This window comes from Pocillopora verrucosa, chromosome 10, assembly GCF_036669915.1.
Source record: "Pocillopora verrucosa isolate sample1 chromosome 10, ASM3666991v2, whole genome shotgun sequence".
Lineage (NCBI taxonomy): Eukaryota > Metazoa > Cnidaria > Anthozoa > Scleractinia > Pocilloporidae > Pocillopora > Pocillopora verrucosa.
Genome location: NC_089321.1, coordinates 10,000,225 through 10,016,044, shown reverse-complemented (window position 1 = coordinate 10,016,044; position 15,820 = coordinate 10,000,225). Strand labels below are relative to the sequence as shown.

At 39.3% G+C, this 15,820-nt stretch overlaps 1 protein-coding gene across 1 annotated transcript in view; it reads right to left on the bottom strand.

Annotated features, from left to right (window-relative positions):
* The window catches only part of LOC131799117 (collagen alpha-2(I) chain-like), a 52,990-nt gene that overhangs the window by 32,319 nt on the left and 4,851 nt on the right, over positions 1 to 15,820 (bottom strand). Inside the window, exons 5-20 of the mRNA XM_059116786.2 lie at positions 15,630 to 15,683; positions 10,441 to 10,575; positions 10,196 to 10,270; positions 8,877 to 8,921; positions 7,983 to 8,036; positions 7,468 to 7,521; positions 6,852 to 6,905; positions 6,346 to 6,399; positions 6,042 to 6,095; positions 4,874 to 4,918; positions 4,345 to 4,398; positions 3,968 to 4,012; positions 2,650 to 2,847; positions 1,790 to 1,843; positions 1,304 to 1,348; positions 838 to 891 (exon numbers count right to left, since the gene is read on the bottom strand). Coding sequence (XP_058972769.2) covers positions 838 to 891; positions 1,304 to 1,348; positions 1,790 to 1,843; positions 2,650 to 2,847; positions 3,968 to 4,012; positions 4,345 to 4,398; positions 4,874 to 4,918; positions 6,042 to 6,095; positions 6,346 to 6,399; positions 6,852 to 6,905; positions 7,468 to 7,521; positions 7,983 to 8,036; positions 8,877 to 8,921; positions 10,196 to 10,270; positions 10,441 to 10,575; positions 15,630 to 15,683 — 1,074 coding nt within the window. The remainder of the gene's footprint in view (positions 1 to 837; positions 892 to 1,303; positions 1,349 to 1,789; positions 1,844 to 2,649; positions 2,848 to 3,967; positions 4,013 to 4,344; positions 4,399 to 4,873; positions 4,919 to 6,041; positions 6,096 to 6,345; positions 6,400 to 6,851; positions 6,906 to 7,467; positions 7,522 to 7,982; positions 8,037 to 8,876; positions 8,922 to 10,195; positions 10,271 to 10,440; positions 10,576 to 15,629; positions 15,684 to 15,820) is intronic.

Here is a 15,820-nt window from a genome sequence, read left to right as displayed (position 1 = left end):
ATGAAAAAACAACAAACATGCACACTTGATAATATAACTTCCAAGAACCAATCTCCCCCTTACTAATATTTTGGTCAATTCTCATCACTTGTTTCCAATAAAATTAATTGAGAATTTGGATAGAAATTTCCTTTCCTCACTTCTAGGAATACAAAAGTCAACTCCCCCCCAAAAAAGGGTTTCATTGCAGACTTTGCATTCATACAATCCTTCTGCAAGTCTAACTGTTCTGTACATTTGCATTTAGCAGAGCAAGAAGTGGATCCTGTGTTCTGATTGGTAAGCTAAACAGGCAAAAAGCTCAGAATTGCCTGATATTGTCAGGTAAAAAGGAAATAGATTGTTGTGGCTACTTTACATTCTTCCCTCTTTGAACCCAATTTTTTTTCCTTACTTAGATAAAAGTTCTCTATCCAAACCACAATTAATTTCAGTTTACTTGGTGGATTAATTTCTTTGGTTATCTTTTGGAAAGGAAATAATTCCCATAAAACTGTTGTTCAATTATGAAAGCCACATCTTCTATCTTGGCAATTAAAATGCAAGACAAAAGAACTTGGCTACTAGAGAACTATCTTGAAGTTAAGATGCAAGGCTTTTTCAAGAAGCATAAACTGCAGTGTGAATGGTTTCCCTTTAAGATTCTGCAATCTTAACTTACTTAACAAGAGATATGAATTGCTCAGTAGTTTTAACCATTAAACAAGGTTCTTCATGACCAACCAAGGAAAACACAATGCCAACAATTAGTGAATCTTTAATTTTAACTCAAAATTTTGCTTGCTCTTACAGCATGAACCTTAATAAGTGTATGAAGTTATGAGTCCATCAACAAACCAATTGTCCTTTGGCTCCTTCCAGTCCTCTTCTTCCAGGTACTCCAGGAGCTCCCTAAAGATGAAATGAACAAACACTTTTTATAATCCTAGATACAAGGCTGATAAAAATTAGAACAACCCAACATCTCCAATGCAGGTTGAGAAGTACTATTTCCAAAACGAGAGCAAGTGTTTCATCGGGGTATCCAAACACCAAGAAACAAATGAAAGCACTAGGCTGCAGGTTGAGTTTTTGTAAAGGGGCTAAATAAGAAAATGAAGCATTGTAAAAGTAAGGTTACTTGTGAGTAATAAATATTCATTGATTTTGTGCAAGTTGTCATTATGCATATTTTAGTGGTATATACCACTCTCACTGGAGAGTGGTATACTGTTTTTCATTGGATATCCAAACACATGCACATGATGTGGTTGGTAGTTGATCTCTTGAATTATTAATGAGTTTGAAAAGTTTATTTCCAGACCTGTTCTCCACGCCTACCACGTTCACCGGGAATGCCAGTAAGCCCCTGAAAAAGCAAACTGAAGGTGAGACAAGGGCATTGCAACATAACAAACAGTAATATAAAAATATAACTATTAACAGAAGTGCTATCACTAAAATTGAAAATTTATGTGGCACATTGTTGTGCACACTGTAAAGACAGACTCTTCTCTGGGAGAGTTCACAGACTTAATCAATTAAGAAAACCTCTTTGTTTGTGTTGCATCCATGTTATAATAATGACTGCAAGTCAAAAGAATTGGCATACAGGGTAACACACAATTCCTTTTTACTCCTGACCCCTGGGTTGAACATGTGCATTACAAACTTAACATGATGTAACAAAACCTGTATGACAGTTTGGACACAAAAGTGGTCGAAAACAGAAGAGCAACAAAGCCTTCTTGTGGTATAAATATTAAAAAAATATATTAAAATAATGATAAATTATGGTGTTATTACTTACATCTGGTCCAGCATTTCCAATAGGGCCAACAGGTCCTGTAGGACCCATTGCACCCTAACCAGTGAAAAATAAATTTCAGTAAAATAAGATTATCCAAAAGAAGATATGTGTATGAAAAGGTAAAGGTATACATTTATCTTCATTCACAATTCAGCTACAGCATATTAACAAGACAAGAAGGGAGCAGGTGAAACACATAAAATTACACGAACACATCTAAATGCATACATGTCACCCTCTTTACAGTTGTTACAAATTATGAGTGATGTAGTTCATTATTGTAACACCTTTTTCACCTGTAGCTAGTGATTGGTAGACCTGAATGGACTTTTTTCCCCCCTTTCACTCCCACCCTTCCACCCCTCCCCCACCCACTATAAGTCCATCTATTATAACAGCTCTGATAAAAAAATAATAATTTTAGAAGAAATTCAGACAAGAACATATTAAAAAAGATGTTTAAGATGTTTTCACTAATTGTGAACCAAATGTGAGTCACTTTTTTTCTCCATGGTTATCCAGCTTTGATAAATACCGAATGTAGTATATACTTCAAAACAGAAGGAAGAAACAAAGACAGTTCATCAGAATCTTGAAACCATACATAAGGGGCTAATAAAAGAAAGGGGAGCTTTATAGAGACAACAAAAAAAAAAAAAAAAAGGGAAAATAATTTTTTCCAACAAGCATTGATAATTTAATCTTTCACACACACCCCAACAGAACTACGAAGTTGGTTAGTCTGTGAGAGTCAAGGAATGACAAATTTGAACATCTGGGGCACTAAAACTCTGTTTCACAATACTACCATCGATGTGTAGAAGTAAAGAAAAAAGATAGAGAAATCACACACAAAGTACCTGTTCTCCTTTAAAACCTGGCTCTCCTGGGGCACCATTTTTGCCTGGATTTCCTGGCTCTCCACCTGGTCCTTTCGCACCCTCAGCTCCTGGACTTCCTCTGCCTCCCCTGGGACCTGCTCTGCCCATCAAGCCACGATTTCCTTTAGCCCCTAAAGCACCTGGTGATCCACTGTTACCACTCGGACCAGGAGAACCCTACAACATATGCACAATTTTTTTAAGGACCCTTTTAAGACAGGAAAGTATTCCCAAAACACTGAAATTAAAAGAATACCCCAATGAAACCAAAAAGAAAGTGATAAAGATTCATAAAAACTTTGGTGCAAATAAGGCTTAGGGTGAATTTTCAGTAGATGATGTCAACAAGCACAATTCAAAAATGGTAGGATTTGAATGGTGGCATATCCACAAAATGGATGTTTATCTACAGCATTCTGAAGTACAGTATACACATACTATGGGTCAGCTCATCCCTTCAATATTATACTATGAGCTGTGTAATCTGCATTTTGGAAAGCTCCATCCTCCATAGACAATTTATCCAGATTGACATGAACAGTACTAGCAGCGCAAACCTTAGCAATAAAGTTGCATTTTCAAGGTACATGTACTCAAATGCAGTGCAGATAAGGCCTTAGCTTGGTACTTCACCCTCTACTTGCCACTCTCCGTGGAAGGAGGGAAGGGTACTAAAGCTGAATCTGGGTGGAGATGTACTTCCACTGGTTTCAAACCCTGACCCAACAAGATAAAAACCTGTAATTTGGCTACCCAAGTGTGAATGAAGATAAAGATGTTACAATTATGGGACAAGGGCATAGCCATGGGGGGGCCTGGTTGCCTGTGACCCCCTTCCCCCCTTTGTAAGCCTTTTTAAAGCCGACAACCTGCAATATTCAGGTGGCAAAAACTGGTGAGAACCCTCTGTTTCACACAGTGTGGCCCAATTTTGAACCTCTACCTCATGAACTACCAATACTTTCTGCTAAATCTGGTAAATTCAGACATAATATTCAGCATTAGTTTTGAAAAATGTTTAGTATCACGCATGCATGATCCACATAGTCAACATTCACACCCAGTTCAAGATAGTGGATCTTGAACAGTACCCCATTCAAAATCTTGAAGGGTGAAAATTCATGCCAAGATTAAGAGTCAAGACTCTAAAAGAAAAAAAAACAGCTTGTTGGATGGCACATACTTGTCCAGGCCAAACAAAGGAATTCTTCTCCTATTTCCCCTTCCCCTCCCCCTTAGCTTCCTACTGTGCTAACAAGTATAGCTTGCTTTCATCTAAGTTATCATGAACACTTACTGCAGCACCCTCAGGTCCACTTGCTCCTACTGGTCCTGTGGGACCCTTAATGAAAAATGCACAGTTTCACCTCTCTAAACATCACGAGAAAATATCTACTTTTTTCAATCCAGTAAACAATTTATCCAGAACAGCCACTAGATTTATCCTTTTAACCCTAAAGAGTGACTAGCATCTATTTTCTCCATACAATATCAACCCTGAATCAAACACTAAGGTCGTGTGAATAAAGGAAATGATCACCAACTAAAGAAGCTGTTGATTACAAAACAAATTCTTCCATTAAGCACCTTAGGAACTGTATAAAGAACAGAATAGAGAATATACATACAGATGTTAGGGTGTAAAGGGTTAATTCTAATTATTAATTTTCTTACTCTTTCACCAGGTGCCCCCAGTTCTCCTGGGTTTCCTCGAGATCCTTGATCTCCCTGAAATAGGATAAGCATTATTTTAATATATAACCATAGGATAAATGAATGTACTGATGTACTTTGAAAAAAATATGCAGAAAAGATGTTGCCTGATACAACAATTCTCAATCTGTGTCAATGGTTTGCAAGCAGTGTCATCATAATTATTTCATGTACTATCTGACATCATAACCCACCCAATAATTTTTGCGTGACTATATATATTCATTTGGCTACTTTACTTCATATGGTACAAAATCACTGCACACTTATCACGTAATAACCCCCAATAACCTTAGCAAATAACCTCACAATAACCTTGGCCAACTATTCATTTTTTGAACAATCTCACAGCCACAGAAAAGGGTTTATTTACTACGTTAGCTCCCATATCAAAAATATCTCGATGACAACCTGACAGATGGGTGTTTCATGTAAAGGAGGAGGTGGTTTATTTAAAAAAAACACTGACCAACAAATACCATATGCCCACCTTTACTCCGTCTTGTCCATCCCTTCCTACTTCACCTGATGGACCCTATGGAGACACATCATTATGTCTTTAAGAGCATCGTGCCCTTGTAATATCTTTTTGGAGCCCTGTTTCTATTATTTTTTCAGAAGTTTTCTACATTTAAGAAGAGCTACTGTACATGCTTAAACTCTCGAAAAGCAATCATTTGGTGCCCTAGAATCATATGATGGTTGTCAGAAAAAAATATTACAATAGAAAATGGAAAGGCAAGTTTTGTTTCACAATCACACTGCATTTCAAGCCAATGTTTTTTCCCATAAACATAAAGTACAGTTGTAATAGTATTATAGCTTACTACAAAACCATCAAAGATGTACATGTGTCATTGGTAACCATAGAATTTGGTGACCCCCACACTAGTTTTTCCTTGCCATTGCAACCTAAAAAAATAGCAGCTTGAAACTCCCCCAAGGCAAATAAAATTTATGGTTGGATATTTGTCTTCAAGGTGGTTACTCTCAGAGTGTCACTACTTTCTGGATCTATTAAAATCTGGGATTTTCTTGCTGCTTTCAGAGCAAGGTGCTTCTTTCAAGGGACTATTACTTTTGGGACTTGCTTAATTTGTCAGTGGCTTCAAGGTACTGTTCATTTTAAGGAGTTTATTTAATTCTATAAAAATTACTCCTGTCAAACTCTTGAAACATGGGAATTTCATAGTGGACATTCCACATGATCACTCTTCTTGTCCACTGTTTCCAGGTAGTATTGAAATTTGGAACATCAACTTTAGTGGAGGTAGGAAAACAGGCAGAGGAAAAACCAATAACAAATTCAACCCACATGTGACACCAGCTAGGTCCAGGAATTGAACTCAGGTGCTAGCTACCAGTCTAAAATCCTTTCAAACTGGGACTACAATATTTTACTCCCCCCTTGGCTTTTATAGATAACTCTTGCAAATTGTGAAACAAAAAACTAAACTTTTTTAAGGGTACAGGCCTAAAAGATGTCAAAATACTACACCCTGGCTGTGGGAGGCAAGTGCTCTTACTTTTGCACCATCTCTTAAAGTAAAGAACACTTTAATGAAAAAAACTAACCTGGAACCAAAATATCTAAAAACAATGGACCTTTCATAAAGCAAGCTTAAGTGACATAAATGAAATGAATCATCATTACTTACTTGTTCTCCACCCTCTCCAGTTTCTCCTCTGTCACCACGCTCTCCTTGTGATCCCTGCAATGAAATCATAGTTGGACTGCAAAATCACTTTTATGTTAGGTAGCCTTACCTCAAAGGAGAAATATACTAAAAAACACAATGGTTCTGTGTCCATCATATCATTAAAAACTACAGAACACTCTCTGCATCTTGAGATTCCAGAGAGTGACCTTACCACTTGAAACTACAAATTTGTGAACAGTTTTACTTTGACAAGATTCTGACACACTCTGGATATCTTAAGTGCATGTCATCTTTCACTTACCATGTCACCCTTCACACCACGAAGACCTGGTGCACCAGGCAGACCATTTTGTCCCTATAGTAACAAAATACTGACAATAAGTTCATAGACTTTGTTCATGAAAATTAGTTAGTTTATAATAAGCTGTAATAGTCCAGGTTTTTTGTTAGGCATTTGTTGTACCTGTTCTACATCATCACTGCCATGCTTGAAATAACAGATGGTCAACAGACACTGTCTGTTCAAACATTGTCAACTTGTTGGATTGCCAGACATTTTGTCCAGTTGTTTGTGAAGAACAATTAGTTAATTCCAAGCTAATTAAGGTGTTGAATGATATCTAATTGAATAATAGTGACAGTATCACTCTACCTGCATTGCATTTGTGACTACAAGCACAATAAAAGCATAGTCAATGGACTAGAGAGGTCTAGAGGAGGAAGGGGTTCATTGAGATATGACACAATGGATATTTGTGGGAAATCAATGCAAGCCTCATCATTTTACAATCAGAATAAGGGTCTTACAGATGTTCCAGGGTCCCCTATGTCCCCTAACTGTCCTGGTGGTCCTGGTTGACCCTGATGAGAACAAAATATATACATTACCATTCAATTTCATTCTTGATTTCAATCAATAATTCCATTTTTCCCAATATGTTAGGCATATTAAGTAATGTTCAGTAATGAGGTTGAAAGAAGAGAGAAGGAAATTTGAATCAAGGGTGAACCTGATTACAGTTAATGAAAGGAGTACAATTTAGTAAAAGGTAAAAAAAAAGGGGTGCTGCAGATTTCATTGGGAGTTCCCTGACTATACACAACCTTCTGTTTTCGTGGTAGAACATTGTGAATGAATAAATTCAAGGGAAGTTCCTATCTGTATGTTGCTTCCAAGTGATCAATGGCTGAACATTGTGCTTTCCTCACCAGTTAACTCAACAATTATGGTCTCTCTCAAGTTTCCAGTCACTAGCTATCTTGTCATCTTAAAATTTACTTATTTTCCAATTCTAATATACACTGAAAGATGGCTGCAACAAACACAGTATGTGGGTGAGCTCGAGAGAAAGATACAAAGGAAGTTTTGTATAGTACTCTATATATTTCAACAAATTAGACATAATTTTATCTATTTACTTACATCACTGCCATCTTGTCCAGGTTCACCAGGAGATCCATTAGATCCTTGGCTTCCCTGTGGCAAAGGGAATCAAACATTTTGAACAATTTTAAGCCTGACTATTGTGTCCATTCAACTGAACTTTGCCAATCAAAAGTCATTAAAAGGTACATTTAACAAAGTCAACTGCCACAATTCACAGTCTTGAAGAAGCAGTCTCCAAGTTTTCACAAGCAGTTTTTTGCAGTTGTCTTCATATGTTCTTCAGTAGTATAGTAGCAGTTGTCTTCAATTGTTCAGCAGCAGTTTTGCCTCTTATTTTTCATCAGTGATGATTTTCTCAGGTTTATGGGTCAAGCTAAGTTACAAACTAAGGCTTCTGTACCTCTGGAATTGTAATAATAACCAGGGCTGGCTAGCTGGCCACAAAGGAAACCACTAGATACCCTTACCAACCACCTTTCATTTATGTGAGGAAGCATGCAACAAAAGATATTGGTGAATAGGCACAGCAGTATCAAAGCAGTTAAGCATACCGCTGTTCCAGGAGAACCAATGGCACCTGTTGCTCCTGGTTCTCCTTGTGCACCCTGCAAGAAAAATAATTTCAATTAATTAACTTACAATTTATGGACAACTTAAAATGGGGCCTGTGACAAAAGGAATCGCATCTTTCATCATTCAACAACCAGGCTCAAATTCACCCCATGCATTTGACATTGCTTATCTAGCTTGCAAGTTACATTTGTCACTCACAAAGCCAGTTATGATGTGGCCAAGCTTGCTAACATATTCCTCACAGCCAGAGTATTCAATAAATTTAACCTTAAGTGGCAGCCAATGTTATAAAAGGCAGCTGGGCCTTCAGGCAAAACCCAAATATGAGAGCCTTTTCACAGGCTGAATAGACAGCAGTGAGAAGTCTTACAGGTTGTGGTACACCTGTAACTGGCTTTTATTGAGACAGGCCCCAAACAGCTCAGTGGTAGAAGATGAAAGTTCAGAGAAGGTAAAGTTGTGAGATTCAATTCTCCTGAGAAGTAAGAGAATTCTTTTACTTTCCTTCACTTTTGACCAGAAAATCCTAATATATTTCTTCCATTTTCAAATGTTTGTAGCACCCTGTAGGAAGCAACTATACTATTTGAAGTGATTTCAGGAAGAAATTGAGAATAAGCACTCTCAAGATAGCCAATCAGAACAAGAATAAACATCACAAGGAGGCAACCAGAACTCCAAATAAAAAATTAACCAGTTAAATGCAGGAAAATGCAAATGAAAATTCCTCCTTTAAAGATGGCATGGGCCTCCACAACCTATCATAGAGCTTCAAGAAGCAAAACTAATACTATCCTGAATTACTTCCTACACTTAACAGAGAGCATCTGTATAATTAAATAATTTTCATTAGACTAGGTTATTACTCATACATCAGGTCCTCTAGGTCCTGGATTTCCTGCCTCTCCAATAGCACCCTACAAACAGACAAAGAAAACACACAAATCAGTCATTACTACATAACAATTCTAAACAAACAACTACGGAAACATTTCAAGAGCTGGTTATGTCAGCCTTGATCTTACACACAAGCAAAGCAAAATGAGAACAAGCACACACACAGAATTCAAGACCTCTAGGTTCACTCTTCTTTTCTGAATAACATCAAGTTTTACTTTTCTATTTCTGGATGTGTTTTACTGATACAGAGGCTGATCGAGGATTTTTCTTTTTGCACAACTAAGGAATGGTATTATCAACTGAGTTGATAACATAAATTGGCCACCGTTAGGAGTTTCAAAGCTGACGTTTTGAGTGTTGGCCCTTTGTCAAAGGAAATGGAGGAATTGTGGGTAGTGTGTATGTTTATAGGCGGAAAAATTGGGGTTACGCTATTGGTTGTGACAAGAAAAACATGAGTAAATTAGTTGAATGAAAAGTGTTTGTTGATACCATGGGGATTAAGAGAGCCAATTTGAAAAATAAATTTTTTTTCATGAGTTTTGTGGCTTTCTGAACTTTCTAGATGTAGGAAAAGGCCACATATTGCAATATGTGGCATAGAATGATTAGGAAGATTAAAGTATCTTGTGACTGGTTTGGATGCATCCTTGTCACTTCTATGTTGCAAAGGTGTGCTCAGAATTGGTCACCATGACTGACCAATGATATAAACAAATTTTCTGCATGATCTTAATTATATAAGAAAGCTGCAGGTCATCTTGAAGGGGGTGTGCTCCACCAGCACCTCTCCTCAAAGAGCTTTGACACACTCAATTCCATCTGCAATTATACCATTGATTACTACCTCAGACCCTTGCTTCGCACTTGCCTGATGTTGTTTATGACTGGTATCATTCCAAACAGTTAGAGCTTCACTCAGTCCTATTACTGCTACTGACATACATGTATTTAAGTTCACCCTTCCTCTCCTTGTTAAGGATACTACCTCTTCCTCTCCGCATCCAGGCTTTTCCACCCTAAACAACTGTGTCTGGTACAATCCCTGTTGTCAAGCCTTGTTCCAATCCTAAACCTTTGACCCTTAAGGGTGATTAATATCTAATTTTTCCAATATCCCCCCAAACTAACACATTAAAATTCTCCTTGTAAATTAACCCTTGGAATACAGTGTGGACAACATGCAAACTGATGTTAGGTTGTAAAGGGTTAACCTCTCTTTTTACTTTCCAACACCTCATCTCACAAGATAATTATATGTACTGATCAAAAAAAAAATTGAATAACTTACGCGGGCACCCTTGTCTCCTCTGATTTCCTGGATCCTAGTAGCTCCAGGGCCCTTTGAATCACTAGACAGGATGACCTGGTAGAACAAATTATTCATATTCACTAACAAGAAGAATAAAGCTGGTAACAAAATAACCATTTCACTCCCAGGATTAAACAAGAATAAACTCCTCCTTACAGAATCAATACATTTACAAGCAGAAAGGTGACAACATGCAACATCATCATTTAAAGGATTTTTCTCACATGTCCAATAGGACCTGCATCTGGTCCAGGACCTCCCGTAGGAGAAACATCAACTATAGGCCCAGGAGGACCTGGCGGCCCACGTGGTCCAGTCACACCAGGTTCTCCTTTTGGTCCATCAGCACCTGGCGCACCCTACAGAAGAACAACAATATAACACTGAAACACACATCACATGTCAACTCTCACCAGTTCTCCATTAGTCTCCTGCATAGAGAGCAATTCTTCCATACAGTTTGCTAGGTCTAATTGCTGTGTTACAACAAATTTAAGGGTCAGCAATTTATCTGCAAATTAGGCTTCAGTCCCCTCACATCCCTATACAAATATTGAAATTTTTGCGCGAAAAAGATGGTAATGTTATGCAGTTTGTCGTGCTATGATCGTTTCTTTGCTGCATCTCATGTACTCCTTCTATCCAAACCATCAGGTACATTTTGCATTGTCTTTGCCATTTGATGGATTGCTTTGTGACCATAAGTATTGTTGTCAGTAGTTGGCCATAGTGTAATTTAAGTTGATCATGTTTCAGAAACCATCAAAATAAATTGTATGGTTTGAGTAACCATGTTGAAATTTGCCAGTGCGTTTGCTATATGCTTGATAAAACTAAAATCTAGATCTTCTCTCTTTAATAAAGGGGATTTGGTGTTAAGTTAGGTTTTACCTTAATAAAACAACTTGAAGGAATTAGGAATATTGCTAATCTGCACTAAATGATAAGGTATCACCCTCCTTACCTATATGTACCCCTAGCTATATATCAGATTTCTCTCTTAGTTCAAAAGCAATATACATTACAGGACTGTTTTTTTTTTCTCACTCAGATTTATGGCCTTAATCCTCTTCACACAAAAATGGGCCATACTGTTATGATAGTTAAACAAACGTTTGGCCTCGTTTCTAAAGGCTTTAATCTACAAAAACCTCGTGCTACATATACTTCACAAAATGGCGTCTTCACAGAACGAGTCCGCTGACATATGTGTTGACGGGCACTAAAAGGTATCGGTATCCCGGATTAACAATAACATTAACAATGTAAATTACGAGTACCGGTAAAGTTACTTAAATGAAGTTTCCAATGTTCGACTGTCACTACATTCACCCCTTCCTATAAATTGAGCCTATCTACAGGGCGGCGCTCTCGCTGTGATCTCCTCAATTCTGTGGGTTCTGGTTCTTTAGTTGGTTCTTGCGTCTTATCAACATGATGATCGTTGACGGGAGAAAACTCACTAGAAATATTGGGTTTAACGACTGGGAGCTGGATTGAAGAGGGTGGTTCTAGAAGTTCCACTTGACCACAAGGAGCAAGATTCTTGGTTGAAACTGTTGTTTCTCTGCCATTAGGATAACGAACGTGAGCGTAGTGAGTATTGGTCTGGAGAACAACAGCTTTTTCAACCAGAGGATCAAACTTACTGTGTCGTACATGACGCTTTACATAAACAGGGCCAGGTTCAGCCAGCCAAGAGGGGATCGAACTACCTGTGGATGAACGGCGTGAAAAGTTCAGGAAACGTTCATGCGGAGTCTCATTCGTTGCGGTGCACAGAAGAGAACGGATCGAGTGCAACACATCTGGCAGGACCAATTGCCACTGTTCTGCCTGAAGCTTCTTTGACTTAAGAGACGTTGTAATCGCCTTCCATACAGTGCCATTGTACCTCTCAACTTGACCATTACATGTGGGGTTATAACTGGTTGTACGACTTGTAGATACACCTTTGCTAGAGAGGAATTCCCGTAACTCTTGACTCATAAACGAAGCCCCTCTGTCAGAATGTACGTAGGCAGGCATACCAAATAGAGAAAACAATGTGGTGAGACACTTTATAACGGTCGGAGTAGACACATCAGGGCAAGGGAAAACGAACGGGAACCGTGAAAACTCATCAACAACATTCAGGAAGTATTTGTTCTTGTCGTTGGAAGGAAGTGGCCCTTTAAAGTCAATGTTGATTCGTTCAAAGGGTTGGGTAGCATTTATAAGTTGAACTGGGTCCGGGCGGTGGAATACCGGTTTACATTCACAACAGATTGGAAAGGAGTTCACAGTCCTCCTAACATCTTCTAGAGAATAAGGCAAGTTCTTGACTCGAATAAAATGCCATAATCGGGTAATCCCAGGGTGACAGAGCGAATCATGGAGCTTGTAGAGAGCATCACTGACGCTAGAAGCACACGTGGCTCGTGAGAAGGTATCCGGTGCTACATTATCCCTGCCTGGTCGATACTCTATGTCAAAGCTATAGCAACTCAGTTCAATCCTCCAGCGCATTATCTTGTCATTCTTAATCTTTCCTTGATGACGCTGGTTGAACATGTAGGAAACTGACTTTTGGTCCGTTTTTAGGGTGAAATGGGACCCGGTGAGAAAATGTCTCCAGTGCCTGACCGACTCAACTATTGCTTGAGCCTCCTTTTCTACAGCAGAGTGTTTAGTTCACTACCTTGAAGGGTGTGGGAGAAAAAGGCTACAGGTCTGCCCTTCTGATTTAGGGTAGCGGCTAGCGCTACATCTGAGGCGTCTGTCTCCACCTCAAATGGAATACTTTCGTCTATGGCAGAGACAGCAGCTTTGGCAATGATACTCTTTAAGTCTTCAAATGCTTTCTGTGCTTCAGAAGATAAAGGAAATGATCTACAGCTGGTTATGGGTTTAATTCTGTCGGCGAAACAAGGAACCCATTGAGAATAGTAAGAGAAAAGTCCCAGACATCTATTAAGAGCCTTTGAGCTTTGCGGCAGTGGGAGCTCCAGTAGAGGCCTTAATCTTTCGGGGTCTGGACTAATAGAACCATTTTCAATGACATATCCCAGTAATGGCAGTCGTTGAGCAGAGAAGACGCTTTTGCTGTCGTTGAATTTAAGATTCGCCTTTTGAGAAGCCTCCTGGAATAATATGAGGTTAGCATCATGGTCAGCTTGATCCTTTCCACATACAGTTATGTTGTCGATGTATGGAAACACAGCTTTCAAGTGGTTATCTTCAACAAATCTCATCATTTCTCTTTGGAAGCAGGCTACACCGTTGGTTACACCGAAAGGAAGCCTGGTAAACTGATAAAGCCCACCTTTAGCTTCAAACGCAGTGTAAGGCTTGTCATCTTCTCTTAAAGGTATTTGATGATACGCACTCTGGAGGTCAAGGGTACTGAACACTTTGTACTGAGCTATTTCGTTGATCGTATCACTGATCCTCGGCAGCGGGAAAGCATCTAGTTGGGTGAATCTATTGATTGTCTGGGAATAATCAATAGCTAGGCGTTTCTTGTGATTCTCATCCTTTGTGACAACTACTTGTGCCCGCCAAGGGGACCGGCTTGGCTCAATAATGCCTTCCTTGAGCAACCGTTCTACTTCATTGCCAATGAAGTTTAGGTCTTCTTTGCTGTAGCGCCTGGACTTTGTAGCAATAGGATGGCAGTCGGCAGTGAGGTTTGAAAATGGTGATGGCGGCTCTATGTTCAGAGTAGTGAGACTGCATACCGACAGCGGCGGTTTTGTTCCGCCATACTTGAATGTGACACTATCATGTTGAGACTGAAAATCGAGTCCTAAAATCAGATCAGAGCAAAGCCCTGGCATAACCAACAGGCGAAAGTCTTTATAAGTTTGACCTTGGTAGTTAATAGTAACAGAGCAAGAGCCCTCGGTCTTTGTACTTAACAAAGATGTTGCCATGGAGACCTGGCTGACCGAAGGGTTAACAGAGATAGCAGCTACTTCAACGAGGCTTGGATGTATGTAGCTTTCACTGTTTCCGCTGTCAAAGAGTGCTTCTACACTCCAGACCTTGTTGACAACAACAGTAGCAGTTGATCCTTTAAGAGATTGGGGAATTCCTACGGTGGCAAGAGTAGGTGGCCAGAGAGCAGCTGAAACTTCGCTGGGTTTAGAGGCCTTGCTTCGGCAGACTTTCGCAAAATGTCCCCTCTTTTGACATTTATTGCAAATTGCATCTCTGGCTGGACACTTGGAACGAGGGTGTTTAGGATTTCCACAGAAGAAGCACTTTGAATCAATTGCAGCGAGTGTGGAGTCTGACTGAGCAGAGTCGACTTGGATTGGATTCTGAGCGGTCATTTCTTGTGCTGAGGCTGCAACGCTGACAGGTTGAGGGACAGAGTAACTCTCTGAACTGCGCATGGCAGAGTCGAGCGCCCTGGCCTGGTCAAACATCGTTTTCAGATCTAGAGTTTTGTTTTCTAGTAGCCTTTGGCGTATTTGGTTAGAATGTAGCCCAGTAATGAAAGCATCCCGTATATATTCCTCACAATATTTGGCAGCGGTGACAGATTGAAAGTTGCAGTCTTTGGCGAGAGTTTTGAGCGCTTGAAGATATTCGTCTAGAGTTTCACCAACCTGTTGTCGTCTGGTAGCGAGCACGTGTCTGGCGTGGATTTCGTTCGTCGGCTTCACGAAAATATTTTGAAGAGTTTCGATTGCAGATTCTTAGTCGGCACATTCTTCTACATATTCGAATACCGCAGGCGAAATAAAATTTGTCAGGACTCCAAATTTATCGAGGCCTTCTTCCGTCAATATGGCGAGGAAATTTTCGAAGGTTCGACGCCAGTGAATCCACGATTTTGAGGCTCCAGACGTGCTTGGATCGGCGCTGAATCTCTCGGGCCTGAGGACTTTATCCATTTGTTTTGTTTTGTTTTTTTTTTTTTTGTAGATTAAATTGTTATGATAGTTAAACAAACGTTTGGCCTCGTTTCTAAAGGCTTTAATCTACAAAAACCTCGTGCTACATATACTTCACAAAATGGCGTCTTCACAGAACGAGTCCGCTGACATATGTGTTGACGGGCACTAAAAGGTATCGGTATCCCGGATTAACAATAACATTAACAATGTAAATTACGAGTACCGGTAAAGTTACTTAAATGAAGTTTCCAATGTTCGACTGTCACTACACATACATTTGACCAAAAAGAAATCTTGGTCCATAACTTACAGTACAGACCTGAAAGTCACTTAGTAAAAGTTATATACTCCTTGGTGAAAGAGAGGCTTTGTGAGGGTAAAGTACCCTGCCCAAAAATAGAAAACAAGATGTATACAGGTCTCCAACCCAGACCTCCTCCACCATAGGCTTTTACACTTAAACTGTAAGCTATAGGCCACCATGTTCTGATGGGCAGGGGCATACTTTATTAAAGATAACATCTTACTGGTTCTCCACGGTTTCCACGAGGTCCAGCAAGTCCTGCAATTCCTTGATCACCCTTGAAATAAGATAAACATTTTGTCAATAACAGTCACTGACAACAGCACATACACTCTCAAAATTCTTTACTACAGCCATCTCTTTGCTAACAGTTACTCTTGTTAATGGACAGCTTTACTTCCAGACACTTTTTTA